The following is a 23534-nucleotide window of genomic DNA, read 5'->3' on the forward strand; positions in this document are numbered from 1 at the left end:
TGTGATGCATTTTATGTGGGGCTGCCCTTGAAGAGAACACCGAAGCTTCAGCTAGTACAAAATACTGCTGCGAGTTGTCTTATGGATGTGAATGATGCAATCAAATTCAACCAATTTTGTTCCAATTGCACTGGCTGTCAATATGCTCCTGGATTCAATTGTGATGCTGATGTGCAGCTTAACTATAAAGCCCTTCATGGCTTGGGTCCCACAGATCTCAACAAGCAAATATCTTCATACTCTCCCTTATGTCAGCTTTGATCTTCTTTTCAGGCCCTGTTCTGAGCTCCGACTTCCAGATCCACACAAAGTGAGGGCTGTGACAATGAGCTGCCCTTCAGTTTCTGTTCCTCTGAAGCTACAAGTATCTTTGGCCAGGATGCTTGCACCAGTAGCCCATTTGGAATAACACTCTTCTGTCTAAGAGTTTCCAGAACCACAACACAGGAAGCCTTTTGATGCATCCAGTCTGCCAGAGATGGCTAGGGATGGCAGAGAATTCCGCCACGGATCTCGGTGAGGCTGAATGCCAGTGCATTTGGCCCCCCGAAATCTGCGGCGGAATGGTCTGCCCCCCCGCAGATCCCCCCCGGGACAAGACTTACCTGGGATGGATCTTCCAGACAGCGGCAGCAGCAGCTGGTCTTCCGACTGGCTGCCGCCACCGCCATTTGCAGTCTTGTTGCTTTGTTGTTGTTTTTTTACAAGACGTGATAGGCTACATAAAGACTACGTAGCCTATCACGTCTGGCTTAAAAAAAAAAAACGCGTACACAAGTGGCGGCGGTTATGGCCGCCGCCATTTGCATTCCTTATTTTTGGCCGCTTTAGTCTACGTAAATATTTACGTAGCCTAAGACGGAGAAAATAAGGGGAACGCAAATAGCGTAGCGGACGCTATTTGTGTATATAGCCGCCATTATATACGTATATAGCCGCCATTTGCGTACGCGCGTTTTTTTGTTTTTTTTAAGCCAGACATGATAGGCTACATAAATCTTTACGTAGCCTATCACGGCTGACTACAGGGACGCAAACGGCGGCGGCTACATCCGCCGCCATTTGCGTCCCTGCTAGCCAGTGGCCAGATGTCCAGCTGCTGGCGGAGCTGGCCGGCGGCTCTGCGGAATCCCTGCGGAGTGGAGCCGGCTGGCCAGGATTCTGGGCAGGAGGCACAGAGCACCTCCCCCCTGGCGAGGATTCCGGGGGGAGGGACGGACTGCCTCCCTCCCCCAGAGGAAACTGGCAGAGCCAGGTAAGGGGACTTTCGTACATCCCTAGAGATGGCTAACATCATCCTTAATTAAAAAGTGGTAGTCCATCTCCAAGATCCCAAAGATGTGAAGAGGTTCTTTCTGCTTATGTACCACTCCTCTGATCTGTGAAACTTGTCGGGTGGTCACTCCTGCCACCCACGTGGCCAAGCATAATAAAACTGGAATGTGTTTTTTTATTCCTTTGTTATTCTGGACCATCATTTGGTCACTCTGTCACACTGGTCTCTGGTCCATCTGTTCACTCCCTCCATTGACTACCCAAACATGCTGTGCATGCTCCAATTCTCCAGACGACCTCTGCATTGTATGTTACCTCAAAGAGTTTACCTAGCTTAGCAAATGTTTATTTTCAAGGGGTGAAAGGGGGTGACATCCTACCACTCAGCTAGATCTGTCCACAGCTGGCCCTCCTCACAAAGCAGCTGTGGCATGACAAAGCATTACGACGACTGCTGTGAGGAGGAGCAAGGTTTTACTCGATTACCCAGAGTCTCTGGAGTGGACTTTTCATCACAATCTGAAATTCCTTCTCTATCAGTCTTCCTGATAGGGTGCAAATGGTTCCATTTAGCCTCTGGTTCTGCTGGCTAACTTCGTTTGCTTTTACTGGTGCTGTTTCTCTGGTTTTGTTGGCCCCTGCATTTTTGTTGTTGTTGCTTTATTTCTCATAGCATGCAAGCTTGTGTGCCAGAAAGCAGTTAATAAATTATTTTAATAAAACAAACAAACGAACAAACAAACTTTCCATTGAAGCAGGAGGGGCATCCAATGCACTCAGCAGAACTGAGAGGTAAAGCTTTTCCTGTACTGCAGTCTGTATCACTTTAGCCTGTAATTTAGGGATGTCAGAGAATTCCGCCACGGACCCTAGGGATGTACGAATTGTGTACCTTCTGTGCCGCTTGACTTCCACAGTTTGCGGCCAGTGCTCCGTACCGTTGTTCGCAAGTCCCCGGAATTCTCCTCTTTTTTTTCCGCTCCGAAAATTACGAAGATAAATCCATACCAACAGCTGTAATTCTGCATAATTTCCATAAGAAAGGCTATTTTTCGTAGATATTTATGTATTTTTTCCCCTGCCCTGAGATGTGCAGTAATTGCTTTCAGCCAAAACACTTCCTCCTTCTTGGGGCTTCCCAAAGCAAGGCTGCCCTAGGTGTGCCTGAGCGATGCACTCTTTGTTTAAAGCAATGCTGTTTGAAAGAAAGAAAGAAAAAACCTTTTAAAATGACCATGCCGGTCTGGAGCCCTGCATGAGTATTATTCCCCCTGCTAGGCTTTCTATTTCCACATCCAGCCTTGTTGGTGACATGCTGAGGCTAAAATGGAGAGGAGAACCAACTCTGTGCATGTCTACTCAGAAGTAAGTCTTACTGAGTTCAATGCAACTTACTCCTACACATGTCAGCACCCCACTTGCCCCCAGCTCAGCTTTGTATTTCCACATGGAGCTCATTAGCAAACCTCCTGTTAGTTATCTCAGAAGGCCCTTGGGTGAATGGGGGGGAGGGGGTTTCCACGGAACAGCTGGATGGAGGGAGATTACACACACACACACACACACACACACACTAGAAGAATATAGTTCTTCATATTCCCTGGTATGTTTATTCCTCATTTTGTCCATTCCCTGAGCATGTGGAGACTGTGCTTTTTATTCAGACAAAGAGAAGGTTGCTGATCTTTCCCTTCATGCTGCATTTGTACAAGTGAAGTGTGACTGCTTCAGAAAGAACTTTCCATTATACTGTCTCTTTTTCTTCATGAGTTTCATAACAGTAGTTAGAGTCCAGCCCAAAGTCACCCAGTGAGATAACTAACAGGAGGTTTGCTAATGAGCTGGATGTGGAAATAAAAAGCTGAGCTGGGGGCAAGTGGGGTTCTGACATTTGTAGGAGTAAGTTGCATTGAACTCAGTAAGACTTACTTCTGAGTAGACATGCACAGAGTTGGTTCTCCTCTCTGCTCAGCTTCCATATCCAGTTCATTATCAGACTTCCTGTTAGTTATCTCAGAAGACCCTTGGGTGAAGGGAGGGGGCAGTTTCCAGGGAACAGCTGGATGGAGGGAGATTACACACACACACACACACACACACACACACATAGGAAGAATATAGTTCTTCATATTCCCTGGTATGTTTATTCCTCATTTTGTCCATTCCCTCAGCATGTGCAGAGTGTACTTTTTATTCAAACAAAGAGAAGGTTGCTGATCTTTCCCTTCATGCTGCATTTGTACAAGTGAAGTGTGACTGCTTCAGAAAGAACTTTCCATTATACTGTCTCTTTTTCTTCATGAGTTTCATGACAAAAGTATGATCTAGTGGTTAGAGTCTAGCCCAAAGTCACCCAGTGAGATAACTCACAGGAGGTTTGCTAATGAGCTGGATGTGGAAATACAAAGCTGAGCTGAGGGCAAGTGGGGTGCTGACATGTGTCACTAAGTTGCATTCAACTCAGTAAGACTTACTTCTGAGTAGACATGCACAGAGTTGGTTCTCCTCTCCATTTTAGCCTCAGCATGTCACCAACAAGGCTGGATGTGGAAATAGAAAGCCTAGCAGGGGGAATAATACTCGTGCAGGGCTCCAGACTGGCATGGTCATTTTTAAAAGTTTCTTTCTTTCTTTCTTTCTTTCTTTCTTTCTTTCTTTCTTTCTTTCTTTCTTTCAAACAGTGTTGCTTTAAACAAAGAGTGCACCGCTCAGGCACACCTAGGGCAGCCTTGTTTTGGGAAGCCCCGAGGAGGAGGAAGTGTTTTGGCTGAAAGTAAACGGAGACGGAGGATTTCAATTGAAAAAGAACACCCACAAACAAGGCGGTGAGCACAATTCATTTTTTTTTTAAAAAAAACCTTACGTATTTATTATTGGAATATACTAGGGATGTACGAATCCCTTACCTGGCTCCGTGCAGGGGCATCCGCGGTGGGGGGGAGGTGCTCCGTCCCTCCCCCCGGAATCCTCGACGGGGGGAGGTGCTCCATCCCTCCCCCCAGAATCCTGCCCGGCTGGGTCCGCTCCGCGGCCAAGCCGCAGAGCCGCCGGCCGGCTCCAGCCGCCTGCAGCTGGACATCTGGCCACTGGGCAGCCCTGCAGGGATGCAAATGGTGGCTGTCGTAGCCACTGCCATTTTCGTCCCTGTATTGAGCTGTGATAGGCTATGTAAATACTTACGTAGCCTATCACGGCAGGGGACAAACCCCAGCATACGCAAATGGCGGTAGCCGCTGCCATTTGTGTACGCTGGGTTTCCCCCCCCCACCGTGATAGGCTACGTAAATACTTACATAGCCTATCACGGCCTCCACAGTGACGCAAATGGTATCCCTGCGTTAGCCGTGATAGGCTACATAAGTATTTACGTAGCCTATCATGGCTATGAAGAGGAGGAAGCGAATGGCGGCTGCAGGACAGCCGCCATTCGCAAAGCAGCGTGGATGGGAGCAGGTAAGTGCTCCATTTTGTGTGCCTTTCATGGGGTCGGGGCAGCGGGGACTTCGTCCCATGCCCCTTTCATGGGTTGGGGGGGCAGGGGCTTCGTTCTGCGATGGATTTCGGGGGGCCGAATGCACTGGCATTTGGCCTCATCGAGATCCGTCATGGAATTCTCTGACATCCCTAGAATATACTACCTTGCGTTTTTATTTACGAAAATTTCGCAACTCTGTGCGGATGACAAAAAAGCCACATGACTGCTGGCTCTGCAGGACCTCGTGGTGCTGTTCCGCAGAGGATTTCATGGCACAGACTGAAGGGAATTCGATCCCATTTCAGTCCATGGCGGAATTCTCTGACATCCCTAATGGACCCCAAGGAGGCCAGATTCCAAGAATCCGGCCCCACTGGGGTCCATGGCAGAACGGAGCACTCACCTCCGTGCCCTTCTGGAATCTGTCCAGGCCGGCTCCTCCATGTGGTGGTGCTATGGAGTCGGCGGCAAATTATATTTATGTAGATATTTGTGTAGCCTATGTGGACACCATTTGCATCCAGTGGACACCATTTGCATCCAGACTTAGCACAGCGATACGGCATGGCAATGGTGTGCGGCGGAGCTGGCCTGGACGGACTCTGGGGGCCGGGATGGATCACCTGCCCCCGCATACTCCCCCCTGTGGAACCCCCCTACCTGGAATGGGATAAGTGATCCGCCCATCCCTACTGTAATTGAAGAATCATATGCTTGAATGCATTCCCATGAGACAGAATACTTGCATATATAAAATCAGCATGTCAGGGAGAAGACAGACCCTGCTGTCTTACATGCTAGATTTTTATATGCAGAGAGGATTTTTCACCCTATAGAAGAGCATTAAAATATGCAAAACCCCATCTTTAGACTGAAGGTTTGTTATTTCAAAAAGGGTTTAAAAAAAAGAAGTCAAAATTATAATCTATGCAAAATATTTATATCTTAACATCTTGGAACCTGGCTTCTACATGGACCAGCCAATCTTCAAATTTTGTAGTTTGTAGGGATGTACGAAAGTCACTTACCTTTTTGATGGGGTGATTCGTGGTGGGGGGGAGGCGCGCCGCACCTCCCCCGAAATCCTAATCTGCCCGGCTCCGCCCCGCAGAAATTCCGCAGAGCCGCCGGCTGGGGCCACCCGCAGCCGGACATCCAGCCACTGGGCAGCCTGCAGGCAAAAAAACCACCAACAGCGTATCCAAGTGGCAGCGGCTACGGCGGCCGCAATTTGCATTCCCTTTTTTTCACTGTTTTAGCCTACGTAAATATTTACGTCAGCTATTACGGTGAAAAAAAAAGGGGGAACACAAATAGCATAGTGGGCGCCTTTTTGCATTCCTCCACCCCCCGTTTTAGCCTATATAAATATTTACATAAGCTATTACTGCGAAAAATAGGGAACGCAAATGGCGGCCGCCATAGCCACCGCCATTTGCCTACGCTGTTTTTTTTTTTTTGCCCAGCCATGATAGGCTACGTAAATATTTTTGTAGCCTATCATGGCAGCCTATCATGGCAGCCGCTATGGCAGCCGCCATTTGTGTCCACAGCAGCCCATCTGTGGCTGGAACTCCGGCTGCGGACGGGCCTGGCCGGCTGCTCTGCGGAGCCACTGCAGGGCAGAGCTGGCTGGGCAGGATTCTGGGGGGGAAGACTGGATCACTTACCCTCCCGTTGAGGATTCCGGGGGGAGCGATGGAGCGCCTCCCCCCCACCGCAAATCAATTCCGTGAAAAGGTAAGTGACTTTCGTACATCCCTATGAGGAAGCGAATGGCGGCCGCAGCGCGGATGGCAGCAGGTAAGTGCTCTGTCTTGCGTGCCTTTCATGGGGGGGGCTGGGGCTTCGTTCTGCCATGGATTTCGGGGGGCCGAATGCACTGGCATTCGGCCTCACTGAGATCCGTGGTGGAATTCTCTGACATCCCTAGTAGTTTGTTTACAGATATCAGGGCATGGGGTGCGTAATCCTTTCATATTTGTTTACAATTATATATTTATCTAGAACTTTACCATGATGGGAAATGAGTTAATAGAAAATAGGGATGGCAGAGAATTCCGCCACGGATCTCAGTGAGACCGAATGCCAGTGCATTCGCCCCCCTGAACTCCGTGGCAGAATGGACTGCCACCCCCCTGCCACCCCGCGGATCCCCCTGGGACGAGACTTTGGCAGCGGTGGCTGCGGCAGCGGCAGCTGGTCTTCCAACCAGCTGCCGCTGCCGCCATTAGCATTCTTGTTAAAAAAAACAAAACAAAACCACACATGATGAGATAGGCTACGTAAAGATTTACGTAGCCTATCATGGCTGGGTTAAAAAAACCCCAACAACAACGTGATAGGCTACGTAAAGATTTATGTAGCCTATCATGGCTGAGTTTTAAAAACAAACAAACCCGCATACGCAAATGGCAGCGGCTACGGCCGCCGCCATTTGCGTTCCTTATTTTTGGCCGTCTTAGTCTACGTAAATATTTACGTAGACTATGACGGTGAAAATAAAGGGGAATGCAAATAGCGTAGCGGGTGCTATTTGTGTCCCTTTTTGATTCACCGTTTTAGCCTACGTAAATATTTACGTAGGCTAAAATGGTGAATCAAAAAGGGATGCAAATAGGGTCCGCTACGCTATTTGTGTTCCCCTTTATTTTTGCCGTCATAGTCTACGTAAATATTTACGTAGATTAAGACGGCCAAAAATAAGGAATGCAAATGGCGGTGGCCGTAGCCGCCGCCATTTGCGTACACGTTTTTTTTTTTCCCAGAGCCCTCCGTGGCCGGAAATTCGGCTGTGGACGGCTGTGGCCTGGCTGGGCCTGGCTGGCTGCTCTGCGGAGCTGCCGCGGAGCACAGCCAGCCATGGAGGATTCCAGGGGGGAGGAACGGATCGCCTCCCCCCCGTTGAGGATTCCGGGGGGAGGGACGGAACGCCTCCCCCCCACCATCAACATAATCCACGGAAAGGTAAGTGAGTTTCGTACATCCCTAAGAAAACTCACATTATATAATATAGATGCTGAAACATAAAGTAGAAATTACTGTTCCATAATACAATATAAAAGTGGATAAAATTCAATATACATCAAAGTAATTTAAGAAGCAATTTCTGGGTCTTCAGAGTAAACCTTACTTACAAATATATAAAAGCTCATCGGAATTACTACATGGGGTGAACAATACTAATCTAAACGTCTCAGGTAGTGATGCATCAAGCCCACACAAATTATTATTGCATAGTTTTTTTAAAAAGTCAAGCAATTTCCCAAAGAATTGTCCAATGGGAAACTAAGAAAAAAAATATGTTTGTGTGCCGGCAGGATCTAATAATAACAAGGCTGTTTATAACTAGGGTACTCTGAGGTTCAGTTGATGGCATTTATGCACCCAGCTCACACACTCTATAAGTCTTGTATGAAGCCAGATCCTTTGCTTAGCAAAAAGACTGTGTATTACTTAGCACATAGGTGCTCCATCGATTTTAGATTGTACATGTATTGATGCAAACACACAGGCCTTTGGAAAGCACAGCCTAAACTATTACATCAAGAACACAAACTGGTTAGGAAAATACTGAGAGGGGCTCTTTTGGCTTGATCTAATTTGTCAGCACCACCCTTCCCTCCTGAGCTTCACAGAAAACCTAAAACTTACTACTGAATATACAGCAGGGAGCACCACACTGAATCATCCAATGGATGCAAAGAACAGACAACTTTTGGCAGTAAGCTATTCTGGGTTTCAGTCTGTTACTTTAATCACCCCTGAAAAATATAAGTTTTGTAAGGTGCCAACGAGCTTCAACAGAGGTGCTGCCAGGTTTGAGAGTCCCCAGATAAGGTGCCTTTTGGGGAGCATCCATTCCCTTCACTGCTCCCCACCACCACTGTCATTCCCTCCCTGTCCCACTCCTGCCCCACTTTTTTTTACTCTAGTAGTAATGGCAGCAACGAAAACAATATTCTTCTTCTCCTTCTCTCCTCTCCTTTCCCTATTGCCTCCTGGGCGGCGGGCTGCCTGCAGCCATGCACAGTAAAGGAATATGCTGCACAGGACAGTTGAGGCTGCCACTGTTCATGATTTTAATCTGAAGTATTTCCCCAAATGGGAGAGCGGCAGTGAGCTGAACCAACCAGATGCTGCCATTGGGGGGCATGCTTGGGTTAATACGTTAAATTAAAGTGGTGTGTGCCTGCAGACTTGACTGGCTGGGCAACATATTCCTTTACATTCATTCATTCATTCATTCATTCATTCATTCATTATATTTCTGTACAGCCCAATAGCCAAAGCTTTCTGCATGGTTCACAGCATGATAAAACACAATACAAAACCTTTAACATTCAGAAATTTTAAACAGTTTAAAAATAAGTTAAAAACAATTGACAATAAAACTGCCAGAACCTGATAAGAAACTAAAAGACCCTGTCATATGCTGCTGCGAGCCTGCCTGTCCCAGGGTTGTTTGAGGGTCCTGGACATGCACCTTCCTTTAAGCTAGCAGGGGTCACTTTGTCCCTCAAGGAGGCATTAATCACCCCCGAAGTCCATATTATCAGCCAGCTCTGGCCACTTTCACAAGCAAGCATGGGTAAAGTTTCAGAGAGCAAGAATATAAGACCCAGGAGCAGGAAAAGAAAGAGGATGCTACCCATGGATGCTTTGATTCTCCTTGGAGAAGAAATACACTCCTTGTTCTGGCATTTAAAAACCAATACCTGAGTTGTACCTGGAAGTTCTGAGCCAAAAAACTGAATTGTATTCGTAACTGAGCTGGAGAAGTGGGGCTATAAGCAAAAAAACACCCAAGACCCTGTTATTCCCATTGTCCTTAACTTCCAAGTTTTCCATACTGAAATCTCTTTACTTTTTAGAAGTAAATGCATAAAAAATAAATAAAACAAAGAAAGCGAAAGCCCCGTACAAATACAAATTCCAGATTCATAATGTCAAGAGATAGCACATGTCAATGCTGTACAGGCCTTAAAATGTGAAGTTCCAATATCTGAGAAAGGGGTTTCTACTCTTTCCAAAGGATGCTTATATCTGCCTGGTCTGCTTAATCTATAACCCTCTTCAAGACAACCCATCAGCATGGTGTCAGTGTAGGAGTGCCTCTGTGCAGAACACATCATTAGTGTATCATTGCTCATTTGATACAGTGCTCATCTGATACTCATCAATGCTCATGGGATGGCAGGCTACATGAGATGAGCTCCCTGTAATGACCTTGCATGTGCCTTGTTGGACACTCGAGACATTTGTGGATAATTTTAGCTCCCTGCTCTGATCTTCCCCATCATCTCTTTTGTTTACCAAGCTGGTAACTGTATCCATTTGTTTTGCAAAGCATGGAGTAAAATCACAGCACCTTCAGAAGAAAACTTTTGATATCACAGAACAATTTCAAATTCAACATACTCCCGATAATTGTCTGACTTGTCCTCTTTGTGTGTAGAAATTATTGCAAGCTTCTTGAAGGATAGCATTAAAACCAGTGGCACCTGCAACAAAATGTTGCAGTGTATCCTCGCCTCCTTACAGGACTGTACTTCTTCAGGGTTCCAGACAGCCTCCCCTGCTCCTAAACCAATTTCCCAGGTTTCTTTTCAAATTGTCACTATATTCTGTGGCTATTGAGCACACATTCTCCTGACAGGTAGGGATGGCAGAGAATTCTGCCATGGATCTCGGGGAGGCCGAATGCCAGTGCATTTGGCCCCCTGAAATCTGTGGCGGAATGGCCTGCCCCCCCCGCCCCCCGTGGATCCCCATGGGATGAGACTTACCTGGGGTGGATCTTCTGGGTGGCGGCTGGTCTTCTGACCAGCTGCCGCCGCCACCATTTGCAGGTTTTTTTTTTACACCGACGTGATAGGCTACGTAAGTATTTACGTAGCCTAAAATGTCTGGGTAAAAAAAAAAAAAGGCGTACGCAAATGACAGCGGCTACAGCCGCTGCCATTTGCATTCCTTATTTTGGGCCATCTTAGTCTATGTAAATAATTACGTAGACTAAGACGGCAAAAATAAGGGGAACACAAATAGCGTCCGCTATGCTATTTGCGTTCCCCTTATTTTCGCCATCTTAGTCTACGTAAATATTTACGTAGATTAAGACATCAAAAATAAGGAATGCAAATGGCGGCAGCCGTAGCTGCCGCCATTTGCGTACGCGGGTTCCCCCCCCCACCACCAGAGCCCTCCGCAGCCAGAAATCTGGAGCACAGCCAGCCAAGGAGGATTCCGTGGGGGAGGAACAGATCGCCTCCCCCCCGGTCCAGGATTCCGCGGGGAGGGACGGAACCCCCCCCCCATAAACATAATCCACGAACAGGTAAGTGATTTTCGTACATCCCTACTGACAGGGCCAGGGTTCTTTTTTGGGGGGGATTGGGATATTCCCCTTGTATTTTTTTAAACAAGAATTAAGAACAAAAGAACATAAGAAGAGCCATGTTGGATCAAACAATGGGTCCATCTAGTCCAGCATTCTGTTCTCACAGTGGCCAACCAGCTGTCGACCAGGAACCCACAAGCAGGATATGAGTGCCATGTTCCCCAGCCTCAGTTCGTTGTACTTCTGCAAACCTGAGCATGGTGACACATCCATCCTGGTTCTCAGTGGTCTTGTTTGGGCAATAATTCTGCCAGCACTCATCTGTGCTCTCTCACAGCTTGTTGTGTCATCCCAACCCAGACACTGGGGGTTGTGAAACAACAGTCACATAACTCTATAACACACTATGGGTTATGCAAGGGTTATTTAATCCTCACACAACCCTCACTGTCAGGATTGATTCTGAGCACAGGGAGATAGTTAGCAGCTCAGATTCAGAAGAGGAGCAGCCAGAACTGGGGGAGGCATTTTCACAAGCTAGTTCAGATATGGATAGGCATGCTTCTCAGGTTACCAACTCCCAGATGGCTGGGCATGAAGCTTCCTCCTTGCCCCCCTCTGTGAGAAGCAGTGGGGAGGAGGAGGTGGGGCCTGAGGTCTGTGACCTAAGGGATGCCCGGCGGAGATGCAGAGCTAAGAGGGAAACATCAGGGGCAGAGCTCAGACGGTCAACCCGGTTAGCGATGCGTGAGAGGCTACGTAGGGAACCATCAGGCGAGGGGTGGGACCTCCCTCTCTAAGTTGGCCTAGCCAGAGTGCCTCCCTTTCAAACTGCAACTTTCGGTGATCCCATTTGAATCCCCTAGAGGCATTCTTTTGTAGCCAGAGAGTCTTCAGGGATTTGCATCTGTAATGAAACTGTGAATAATGAATTAAAGGCATGAGACTGAAGCCTCTCTATTTGTGTGTGTGTGAGTGCTTGAGGAAAGAGGGGGTCTCCAAAGGGATTTTGGACACTCACTGCCCGGAGTTTGGATAACACAACGAGCCATGGTCACAGTCTGAATATTCATAGTGGCCATCTGCACACACCAGCACACACCGCAGCACCCGGTGACTTATTTGATTATGCAAACCAGCCCATTGTGATACAGATATTCCCAAAGAAGGCCTAAATAACTCTCTTAGGGTGCATCTGATAACTATAGAGAAAGAAAGCAAGGGAGAGAAACAAGTATATTCTTACATGGCCTTAATGGTCGTGACAATCATTGTGGAAAAGTACCTAATGCTATTTGCCATTCTTCATATCAGTCCAGGTGGGGGCCAACTCAAGTGAAAGGGGCATCAAGTGGAAGTACAATCTCTCTAGGACTCACAGATAGATCATGAGACCATAGGGCTCCTCTTGCATTGGCAGCATTCCTGGTTTTCTAGCTTTTGCATGCTATATTGCCTCTTCCAACAAAACAGTTCAACATTGTTGAGACGGTATTGATTAGGAACTGAGCCAAGTGTTATTTTGAAGAATGCGATGACAAAAAAATAACACTGCGTAATGTAGCACAGTGTTCTATTTTGTGCACTTTTCACCAGCCATCCCTTCCTCATAGCAATAATGTTAGCAAAGTATATCTTTCCATCTTAGCGAAAAATCTAAAATCTGTGCAGAGCATCCTCAGCTTGACTGCACTGATATGACACCCCTTTCCAGTGTAATGGAAGGAAACAAAATACCAGGCATGTCTGAGAGCTGAAATATTAAAGGTCCCAGCAGCTGTGCAACAATCCAGGCCTGCACCTAGTCATGAAGGACAAGGTTGTTATTCATATGCAACATGTGACCAAGAGCTGCAACTGGAGTTGGAGCTGCAATTGTTCTGATCAGCCTGCAACAGCATCAACTGTTGCTAGAAGTCCATTGTGCCATGCAGAATCCCAGCTTCCAGGGGGTAGGATGCCTGTTCTGGGTGGGGTTGCACAGCTGCGCTGAGGACTATGTCCATAATTGTTCTGCTCAAGCCAGAATTCAATGAGATATAGACAGCTGCTTAAACTACTCCGATGCAAAAATGAAACATTTTAACAAATTTACTCAAATTATATTAGAAAGGCAGTGAGGCCCATTACCACTTGTAAGCACTACAGCAAAAAGATAAGCATTTTAGGGGCAGTAATGGAGACATTTTACTCTCTGAAGTAATGGCATTGCTCTTCTTTCCCTTATATTTAATTTCAAGTCCTTAAATTTTTACTCCCATGGGATTCAAGTCTTTTAAGTTCCAAAGGCTTCCAGAATACAGAGGTGCCATTGCAAACAACTGAAACTTACTGAATCCATTAACATCTTGGCAGCTCGAAGTAAAAGCTTCTTCATTATGAACAGCACTGAGTTTTGTAGAAGTCTTGTCCGAAGAAGCAACGGGCCCCATTTCTCTCTGTGTGCTGCTTTGAGTCTCCTTTTGCTTCTTGGCTAATTTCCTTCAGGATGTTTTGAAGAGGAAGAAATCATGGTTAGTTTTTTTTTTTTTTACTCATTAATCAAATCAAAAGAACAACAACAACAACAACAACAACAATAACCACCTTTGAAAAAGAATAAAACCTTTTTGGCTTGGAACAACATGCAAAGATTGTTGCAAACGTGAAGAAGCATCATGTTGCATCTCCATTGTAAGCGTTAGCAATGGAGAGTGGATATGCAAACCAGCAATGGAGTGCCATGGAACTTCAGCGCAAACAAAAGTGAGGCCAAAGAAAAGAGAATGCAGCAGAATGGGACAATAACAGAATAATACCAAGCAATTATTTAAATCCAGCTTGGAACTATCTATTGATAGTTTATGCTAGGTCAACATCTAACAGCCTAGGATGAAATCTACTCCCCCTGATAAATGTTGTCTGCCTCTCCCTCAGATACCAAAGAAGAGGGGAAAGAGGCAAGCAACTGAGGCAGTAGGTGGGGTTTGCAGGTTCAGCCTTGTTCCACTACTTTCTTCCCATGGTAAGCCTCCTGAATAAAATATATAGTTTAAAATATATAGAATAAAATATATACAGGAGAGAACATTTAATAAGGTAGCATTTATGTTATGCTTAAACTGGGTATTTTATTGTAAATATCTGAGTGAGCATGATAGCCCTATCGAGAGCATCTGGACCAAAATAAATGGAGCAAAGAATAAAAGGAACCTGGTGGTCGGAGTCTACTACCAGCCACCCAATCAAGAAGAAGACGAGGATGAAACTTTTGAAAAGCAAATTGAAAAGTAGAAGTTACAGGAACTCTGGGGGAGAGTGACCATGTTGTACTTCAGTTCTTGGTTCTAAGAGAAACAAAAGCCGAGTGTAGTCAAACGCGTACCCTGGATTTTAGGAAAGCTGAGTTTAATAAACTCAGAATAATGATCAGTAAGGTCCCATGGCAAGCAAATCTAATGAGAAAAGGAGTCCAAGATGGGTGGGAGCTTTTGAAAAAGGAAATTCTCAAGGCACAATTACAAACAATTCCAACAAGAAGAAAAGGTGGAAGACAACAGAAGAAGCCAACGTGGCTTCACAAAAAGCTTAGAGATGACCTGAAAACACAGAAGGACACAGATAGGAAGTGGAGAGAAGGCCAAGCAATAAAGGAAGAGTACAGGCAGGTAGCACAGAATTGCAGGGATGGCGTCAGGAAGGCTAAAGCTGAGAATGAGCTGAGGTTAGCAAGGGATGCTAAGAGCAACAAAAAGGCTTTCTTCAGCTACATGCATAGTAAAAGACAGAGGAAAGAAATGGTTGTTCAGCTACTAAATAAGGATAGCAAAATGATAACAGATGACATAGAAAAGGCAGAGGTGCTCAGTTCCTACTTTGGCTCAGTCTTCACCCAAAAGAGGGTCTATGACCCCCCTGGCAAAGGCGAAGTACAGGCTGAAGGAGCAGGATTGCAGCTTGAGATCAATAGGCATATGGTCAAGGAACACCTACTTACTTCGAATGAGTTCAAATCTCCAGGGCAAGATGAACTGCATCCTAGGGTAATAAAGGAACTGGAAGAAGAACTCTCAGAACCGCTGTCTATTCTCTTTGAGAAATCATGGAGGACGGGGGAAGTGCCAGATGACTGGAGGAGGGCTAATGTTGTCCCTATCTTCAAAAAGGGTGAAAAGGAGGAAAGTGGGAACTACAGACCAGTCAGTCTGACATCAATCCCTGGGAAAATTCTGGAGCAGATGATAAAGCAATCCATCTGTAAGCACCTTGAAAACAATGCAGTGATTACTCGAAGCCAACATGGATTTCTCAAGAACAAATCCTGCCAGACAAATCAGATCTCATTTTTTGATCAAGTCACCTCCCTTGTGGACCGTGGGAATTCTGTAGACATAATATATCTCAACTTCAGCAAAGCTTTCGACTAAGTGCCCCATGATATCCTGATGAACAAACTAGCTCAAAGTGGGCTAGATGAAACAACGATCCGGTGGATCCACAGTTGGCTACAGAATCGGACTCAAAGAGTGCTTATCAGTGGGACCTTCTCAAACTGGGGAGAGGTAACGAGTGGGGTACCGCAGGGCTCAGTCCTGGGCCCGGTGCTCTTCAACATTTTTATGAATGACTTGGAGGAGGAGGTGCAGGGAATGCTGATCAAATTTGCAGATGACACAAAATTGGGCGAGATAGCTAATACTTTGGAAGACAGAAACAAAATTCAAAGTGATCTGGATAGACTGGAGTGCTGGGCAGAAAACAACAGAATGACATTTAATAGGGATAAATGCCAAGTTCTGCATCTAGGAAAAAGAAACCAAATGCACAGTTACAAGATGGGGGATACGTGGCTCAACATCACTAGAAGCGAGAAGGATCTTGGAATTGTTGTCGTTCAGAAGCTGAATATGAGCCAACAATGTGATGTGGCTGCAAAAAAGGCCAATGCTCTTTTGGGCTGCATTCATAGAAGCATAGTTTCCAAATCCTGGGAAGTACTAGTTCCCTTCTACTCAGCACTGGTTAGGCCTCATCTGGAGTACTGTGTCCAGTTCTGGGCACCACACTTTAAGAAGGATGCAGACAAACTGGAGAGAGTTCAGAGGAGGGCAACAAAGATGATCAGGGGACTGGAAACAAAGCCCTATGAGGAGAGACTGAAAGAAGTGGGTACGTTTAGCCTTGAGAAGAGAAGACTGGGGGGAGATAATGATAGCGCTCTTCAAGTACTTGAAAGGTTGTCACAGAAAGGAAGGCCAGGATCTCTTCTCGATCATGCCAGAGTGCAGGACCCGGAATAATGGGCTCAAGTGTCAGGAAGCCAGATTCCGGCTGAACATCAGGAAAAATGTCCTTATTGTTAGAGCAATACGACAATGGAACCAATTACCTAGGGAGGTAGTGGGCTCTCCCACACTGGAGACGTTCAAGATGAGGCTGGACAGCCATCTGTCAGGGATGCTCTGACTTGGATTCCTGCACTGAGCAGGGGGTTGGACTCGATGGCCTTGTAGGCCCCTTCCAACCCTACTATTCTATGATTCTATGATTCTATGAGTGAGACTGTAATGAAAAGTCAATTCTGAAGAAATTGTATTTCTTTTCTTTCTTTTTTAAGTTTCCTCTGCTTCCTACCCACACATTATATATTTCAGACGGAAGGACATTCTTAGTTTGCATCATGATTCTCTTGTGAAATCCTCTAGGTTCCACTGGAAACAGGATGATATCGTGGTCAACGGTATCAAAAGCCACTGAGAGGTTGAGGAGAACAAGGAAGGAGCATTCACCCCTATCCAAAGCCCTCCTCATATCATCCACAAAAGTGACCACGGACATTTCTGTCCCACGCCCAGGCCTGATTCTGAAGCACGATTGAAATGGATCTAGATAATTGGTTCTTCCAAGTGTGCCTTCAACTGCATCGCCACCACCCACTCAATGTTCTTGCCCCCAAATGGCAGATTCTAGACTGGGCAAAAGTTGTTCAAAACTTGGGGATCCAAGGAGGGCTTCTTTAAGAGCGGTCTTATCACTGCCTCCTTGAGGGCTGATGGCATCACTCCCTCCTCAAGGGAGGCGTTCACCCACCCTGATCCCCTCTCCCAATCTCTCTCTGTAGCTCATAATGAGCCAAGTTGGGCAAGGATCAAGTAAGCAGGTGGTCAGCTTTACAGATGAAAGCACCTTGTCCGCTTCATCAGAAGGAAGAAGCTGGAACCGATCCCACAAAACCAGTATGCCACAGGCCACCTCTCGCTCTCTAACTGTATCCACGGTGCATGGAATAGCACTCCTGATTCAATCAATTTTATCTGCAATGTGCCTTGCCAAGGCCTCACAGGAGGCCTTAGAATGTTCCAGCAGTTCCAGAGCAAGTGGACCGACCAGGCTCCAGATGACTTGGAACAGCCTCCTGGGACGGCACTCTGTGGATGCGATAGAGGCAGCATAGTATTCCTTTTTTGCTGCCTTCATCACCATGTGATAGGCTGAAGATACAGCTCTAGCCCGTGTCTGATCATCTTCGGAGCGAGACTTCCGCCACCAGTGCTCTAGCCGTCTTACCTCCTGTTTCAGGGTTCGCAACCACAGATTGAACCATGGTGCAATTCGAGCCTCTGAGAAACTAAGCCAAGTGATACCACAAAAATGAAAAAGAAAAACAGATGCTTGCTTTCTTCCTCTTATACTAACAAACAGAGCTTAATAAAAGAAACTTTTACAATGTTGAAATCTCCTGCACACTGATCTCAGATCATTGAGCTGGCATATCTGCCTGTGGTGATACGATATTTCACCAGTATGCTACACCTACACCATCCATCATAAGCCCTTTTGTGATGGGACTTCAGAGCTTTGAATAAGCCTGGTAGTTTCGCATAGATACAGCAGGGATGTATATATCCACAGAGACAGAGCTGGTCTGAGTGCAATTTGTACTAGGCTCCCCCAACCTTGCTTTCCTTAAATGGATTGTAGACGGGTGCAATAATATGGCACTGTAAAAGAGAGGGAAGCCACTTTTAATTCACACATTCAGCTACAGAGGATTCACTTGTGTTGAGTGTCAAAATCTGAACAGATTGTGAACGATAGCAAAAACATTGGCATAAACAAAAACCAGTACCAGTTAGGGATGTATGGATTGTGTGAAAGCTGTTCCGTCTGTGTTTTGTGGATCGTCAGGCACCTTTCAATGGAATCAGATTTTTTCTGTTTCCGAATCTGCGCAAATTCGCATTTGTGCATATTCGCACATGTGAAAATGTGCACATTCCTCCCCAGATGTGCATTTTCACAGTTTAGCCTCTGTGGGAAAATGCACATTTTTGGCCACGTTTTTGTATTTTGCGTATTTTTCTAGGACAAAATTTGCACAAAATTTGGGTAAGTTAGAAAACTGGTCTGCAAGTCCATGGAATCTGCCCAATATGGGGAAAGCAGGTCCACTGCAGAATCCATTTGGTGGATTCATGAAAATCCAAACTCATTTGGCTCTGTTGCGGACTTCTCTGACATCCCCAGTACCAGTGTATGCTCCAAAAATGCACTAACCTCCTCCCCCCAAGATGAAAGATGTCAATCTTTGCTTCTAGCTACCAAAAGTAAAATGGAGAAGAGTGACCAGATCAGCTTCTGTTGACATTTGACTACACTGGACCTCATTTGTATTGGGGTGGGGGGACTCTTTAAAAACTGAACTGTGACTTTCTATAAACCAGCAGCTTGGAAAGATGCTGCATGAATCCTCTGCACCAGCAAAGAAATTCGCTCACATGGCTTTCATTGATAAGAAAATAAAACAAATAAAAGTAAGGGAGGAAGAGAAAGATGACCATAAGTAGAGACTTTATGGACTTATTTTCTTTGTTTCTGAAATCTGAATAATGAAATTAAATTATGTGAAGATTTTTCTTTTCCCCATAGACTAAATTGATTTGCTCACAGGAAAAAAATGACTCTACATCATGCCTCCCTCTTTCAGTAAAAAATAATTTGATCCTTGCATAGGAAATCCATCTTTTCAATGATTTATCAACATGCTTATTTAACACACTGAAAACATTTACAGCCAAGCCATGATGAAAACTGTGGGCTGCAGATATAACTGTCCCAGGTATTCTAGGACCGTAGAATGCCTCCTCTCATGCAGAAATGTCACAACAGAGCTAAAAGTTTAAACCACATTGGAGCAAATAAATAACACATATGTTGCAGCCTTATCAACCTCTGGGAAGGAAGTTATGGCTCCTATCTGTGACTCCTGCCTGCCAAACTCTCTGGCTGCTACCCTTTGCAGCCATTGGCTGTGAAGCACCGAAGGAGAACCAAACACTTTTGCTACAGGTTCCCACTGTTGTCTGTGGCCATGAATGTTTCCTCTGTGTGTGTATTGTTTGTATCACACCAACAATGGAAACTACCATTTGCGTTCAGCATTGTGGTTATAACAATGTCACGGCCACAACCTTTCTGAATGGAGCAGGTTCAGGCCTGGCACCAGGTGTCATCATCAATGGGAACCTGCCCACACCCCAGCAAGGGGACCACTCCTGATGAACCCACAGATCCCCCTGAGCCTGCTCCTTACTGGAGCTGACACCGGCCAATGGAAGGCATGATTGAGCACCTGCTAAGCGGTCACACCCGAGGAGGGGCCTACTGACAAAAGGCCCCTGCACCTGCTCCTCCTCTTTACCATTGCAATCTGCTTGTTCACCTCCCTCTTGCTTTGGGTCAGACAACAGTGGTGGTGAGAAAGAGGAGCAGTATATGTCAATGTGTACTTGCTCACTGGCCCTTTGTTTGTCAAGCAAGGAAATGGCAGCAACGAGAGAGAGAGAGAGAGAGAGAATAAGGAGCAATAGCAGCTGGTGACAATGGTGATGAGAAGATAGATTCTCTGACAGAGGGGTTGCAGTGAAGGTGCCTTGGTCAAGGGTCCTCAAAAACCTGCAGCCAGTACTGGCTGCCTTTCACCTGCCCTGTCCATGTATATGAGCAGTGTCAAAAGAAAAGACAATGAGCAGCAGTCTCCATTTGCCTTGCCCTTTGGGGAAGTGGTGTGGTTGGCGACAGATGGAGAGAAAAAAACCAAATCAGGTGTGTGATGACAAACAGTGGTGCAGTTAGGTAACTTGAGACTCTGGATTTAATTTACTTACATTGGAGCTCTTGTTAGATGATAATGGATATTATTTCACTTACTTCAAAATGTGGAAAGCAAGCCCTGCTGCATATGGGCGCCCTCCTGCTTATTCTGCTGAGGGGGGTGGCAGTGGCCCTCTGCCCTAAAGTCCTACCCTGATGGCACCACTGGTGACAATGGTGAGAAGGTGAACCTACTCCAGGAGGAAAGCCTACCAAATGCACCTTGTCCAAGCCCCAGCTTCCAAAAAATCTGGAGCTGACAGTTTAAATATTTGCACTGCTTCCTCAGTTTTCAGTTTTGAAGAAGAATTCAGTAGTCTTGCACAAATAACATTAGGATGCAAAGCCAGGTTTGTCTTGCATTTCTGGGTACATCAGCTGCTCAAAGGAAAAGGAGAGTATTCCTATTTTAAGTTCAGACATGTTCCACTTCCTCCTTACATTTTACGGATCAATATGACAAATTCTAACTGACAGAACTAGATGTGCTAGTGATAAAAACAGCACTATGATCAGAAACAAAGAGCTTCATTAGGGAAAGACCTAGTAATGATGTCTTTTTAAAACAAAACAAAACACTCATTTATGGACAAAGCACAATTTATCTCAAAGTTCAGGAAAGTAAAAAAGCTTCACTCAGGGTTTTGGAATAACAGGACCTGGAGAGTGGAGTCTCACCAAATGAAATCTCTCTAAGAAGTTTTGCCATACTACATTAAACCTTTCCCCATCCCAAATATAGCATATTGATAAAAGTATATATTTAGAATGAATGCTGATTGTTTTGTAGTTCAGGTAAGTAACCTTCGATATTGGGGCGGGGAGGACGACACAGATTGAGGGAATGTAGCTATTTATTTCAAAATGTTGAGAAGAAGGGAAAAATACAGCGTCTCACAATGCAAATCAATGTATATTTACTCATAAGTAATTCCCACTGGGTTCAGTGGGGCTTACACCCAGGTAAGTGGGTAGCAGATTGCAGCCTCAGCCTATTTAACAAGCTTTATAGACAGGAAGTTGGGTACTGACACTAAAATTTTAAAGCCTGTATTAAATTATTTGTTTACCAAATATGGTTAGGCAGACCTAATACCAGCTCTCTAAACTGCAGGCATAATTTAATTTTTGTAAGATTTGTTATAATTAGGCTGACCATACGTACCGTTTTAAACAGGACAGTACCATTTTCTTCATATTTCCCGACCATCCCGTCGTTCTAATATAAATGTCAATTTTGCCCCATTGTTAATTTTTGTAAAAAACTGAACATGTTTATCATAAGGCTCCATGCTAATCAATGTGTGCAGTAAAACTACTAGTGTGATGAAAGAGGAAGTTCCACTTACGTTATCCAGTCAGGCCAGGCTTCTTGAGCTAGCGACAATCAGACGCCGCCCCCTGGCTTGTCTGCAGTGGCGGGGAATTCGAGAGGCGTCGCTAAGCCCCATTCAGTGTGTGGGAGCCAGGAGGGTGAGTCTTGCTGTTATTTCTACCATCATGCAGCCCATAGAGATTCTTTCTGCCCTACATTCAGTTTGATTCGGACTTTTCAGACTCATATTTCGGTTCAACAGGCTGTTAGCTATTTTTTTATTACAGTGGAACTCTCTGCTGTAATAAAAACCCCGTCCCTTTTTTGTCATCCCAATATCCCATTTTTGTCTCAAGGAAATATGGTCAGCCTAGTTATAATATAAATAACATCAAAACATAAATGATTCACAGGGTATGTTATGTGCAAACTCCATTGAAATGAATGGAAGTTACACAACCATTCAGAGTAGCATCAGGCGTACAGCCCCAATCTTAGGGACTCGTTGCACACAAAGAAACTCCAATGCACGTATGAGCAGCTTGCAGTAAATGTGAGCTTCCCCATTCACTGTAATGGAAAGGCCATCTCTAGGTGTATATTGACTTTGCATGTATCAAGCTGCAGCAAATGGGAAAACTCACTCTTCCTGAAGGAAGCTCTGTTTAGTCTAACAGTTAGTAACCTGGTTTGCATGTAACACAATGTCTTGGGTTCATTAACCCAGGATTTGCTGGGAAGAGCAGCAGTGAGCAAGCCCAGCAAATTAACAATCCACAGTTGCCCCGTTCATAGGTTGTTATCATGATGTCTGAATTTGGGGGTTAAACAACTGTGAGTTAACCTATGATTTGTTGCATTAACTCTGGGGTTTTTTTAACCCCTAAACAATCCAGAGGGTCTGGGTTTGGACATCACAATAACAGCCTATGAACAGAGCAATCATAGGTTGTTAAGTGAAAGTAGAAGGGCGGAGCTCATTGGAGGTAATACGCTCATTTACTCCCACTCATGCCTGGCAAGTCACGGGTTCATTAACCGATAATGTTGCATTACATGATGTGAATCAGTTCAGTGTTTGGTGTGGGGCAATTATGGCAAGTCAAAAATAAATAAAAATAACACCTATAGCAGGCTGCTCTTGAGTCTGAGCTGAATCTGATACTAATGAAACGTAGGGACACACACAGGTAGCTCTCACTACATAGTATTAAATTTCCAGTGAAGCATTGCTACACAATTTAGGGTACAATCCTATGGGGATAGGAGGCGACAGACTATCTAATGCAAAGTAGGTGGAGTGTGGAGGGGATCTTGTCCTTCATGCTCTGGCTGCCCTGAATTTGTGGCTAGATGGCCAATTTTGGCTGTCTAGTCAGGGCACCTTGGAGTTGGGATGGGGGGAAGATGGATGGTGCATAGGAAGCATTGTAACGGCATTTCCGCCGTCCCCTCCCTGCCCCCAGGAACACCCCAATTTTTATTATTATTATTATTATTATTATTATTATTATTAAATTTATTAATTGCCCATCTGGCTGGTCACCCAGCTTCAGAATTTCAGCTGCTTCACACAGCTTTTCCAAGTGGGAAGCCAGGGGTGAAATGCACCACCTATGAGGCAGTGGGGGAGGGGTGTCAGCATTCTGGGAACCGACCTCGGAGTGCTGGCTCCGAGCTTGGTTCCCAGAAAACAAAAAATCCTATGGTCATCTAGATGCTGTCTAGCAGCCATAGGATTGCGCCCTTAGTGTGTTTTAGTGAACATCATCATAATCTTTCTACAGGACTTTCATTTCATATCAGTTATTTGCAACAGACAAAGGAAATAGACGCAGGGTACATACCATAGCAATGGAATTCATAGATTTAAGCTGCTCTGTTTCAACATGGTAGTCTATAGTGACAAAATATGTCAGAGTTCTTTGTCCAGTTCTCCTCTGCTTTGTTATTGTAGGCTTTTGCTCGGCAAGCATACCATTGCCATCACACTGATA

At 45.4% G+C, this 23534-nt stretch overlaps 1 protein-coding gene across 1 annotated transcript in view; it reads right to left on the bottom strand.

Annotated features, from left to right (window-relative positions):
- The window catches only part of PTPRT (protein tyrosine phosphatase receptor type T), an 838546-nt gene that overhangs the window by 122030 nt on the left and 692982 nt on the right, over positions 1-23534 (bottom strand). Inside the window, exon 19 of the mRNA XM_084851682.1 lies at positions 13423-13571. Coding sequence (XP_084707808.1) covers positions 13423-13571 — 149 coding nt within the window. The remainder of the gene's footprint in view (positions 1-13422; positions 13572-23534) is intronic.

This window comes from Heloderma suspectum, chromosome 4 (assembly GCF_057233095.1).
Source record: "Heloderma suspectum isolate Gila_16-S chromosome 4, 16-S_ref, whole genome shotgun sequence".
In the NCBI taxonomy this organism is placed as follows: Eukaryota; Metazoa; Chordata; class Lepidosauria; order Squamata; family Helodermatidae; genus Heloderma; species Heloderma suspectum.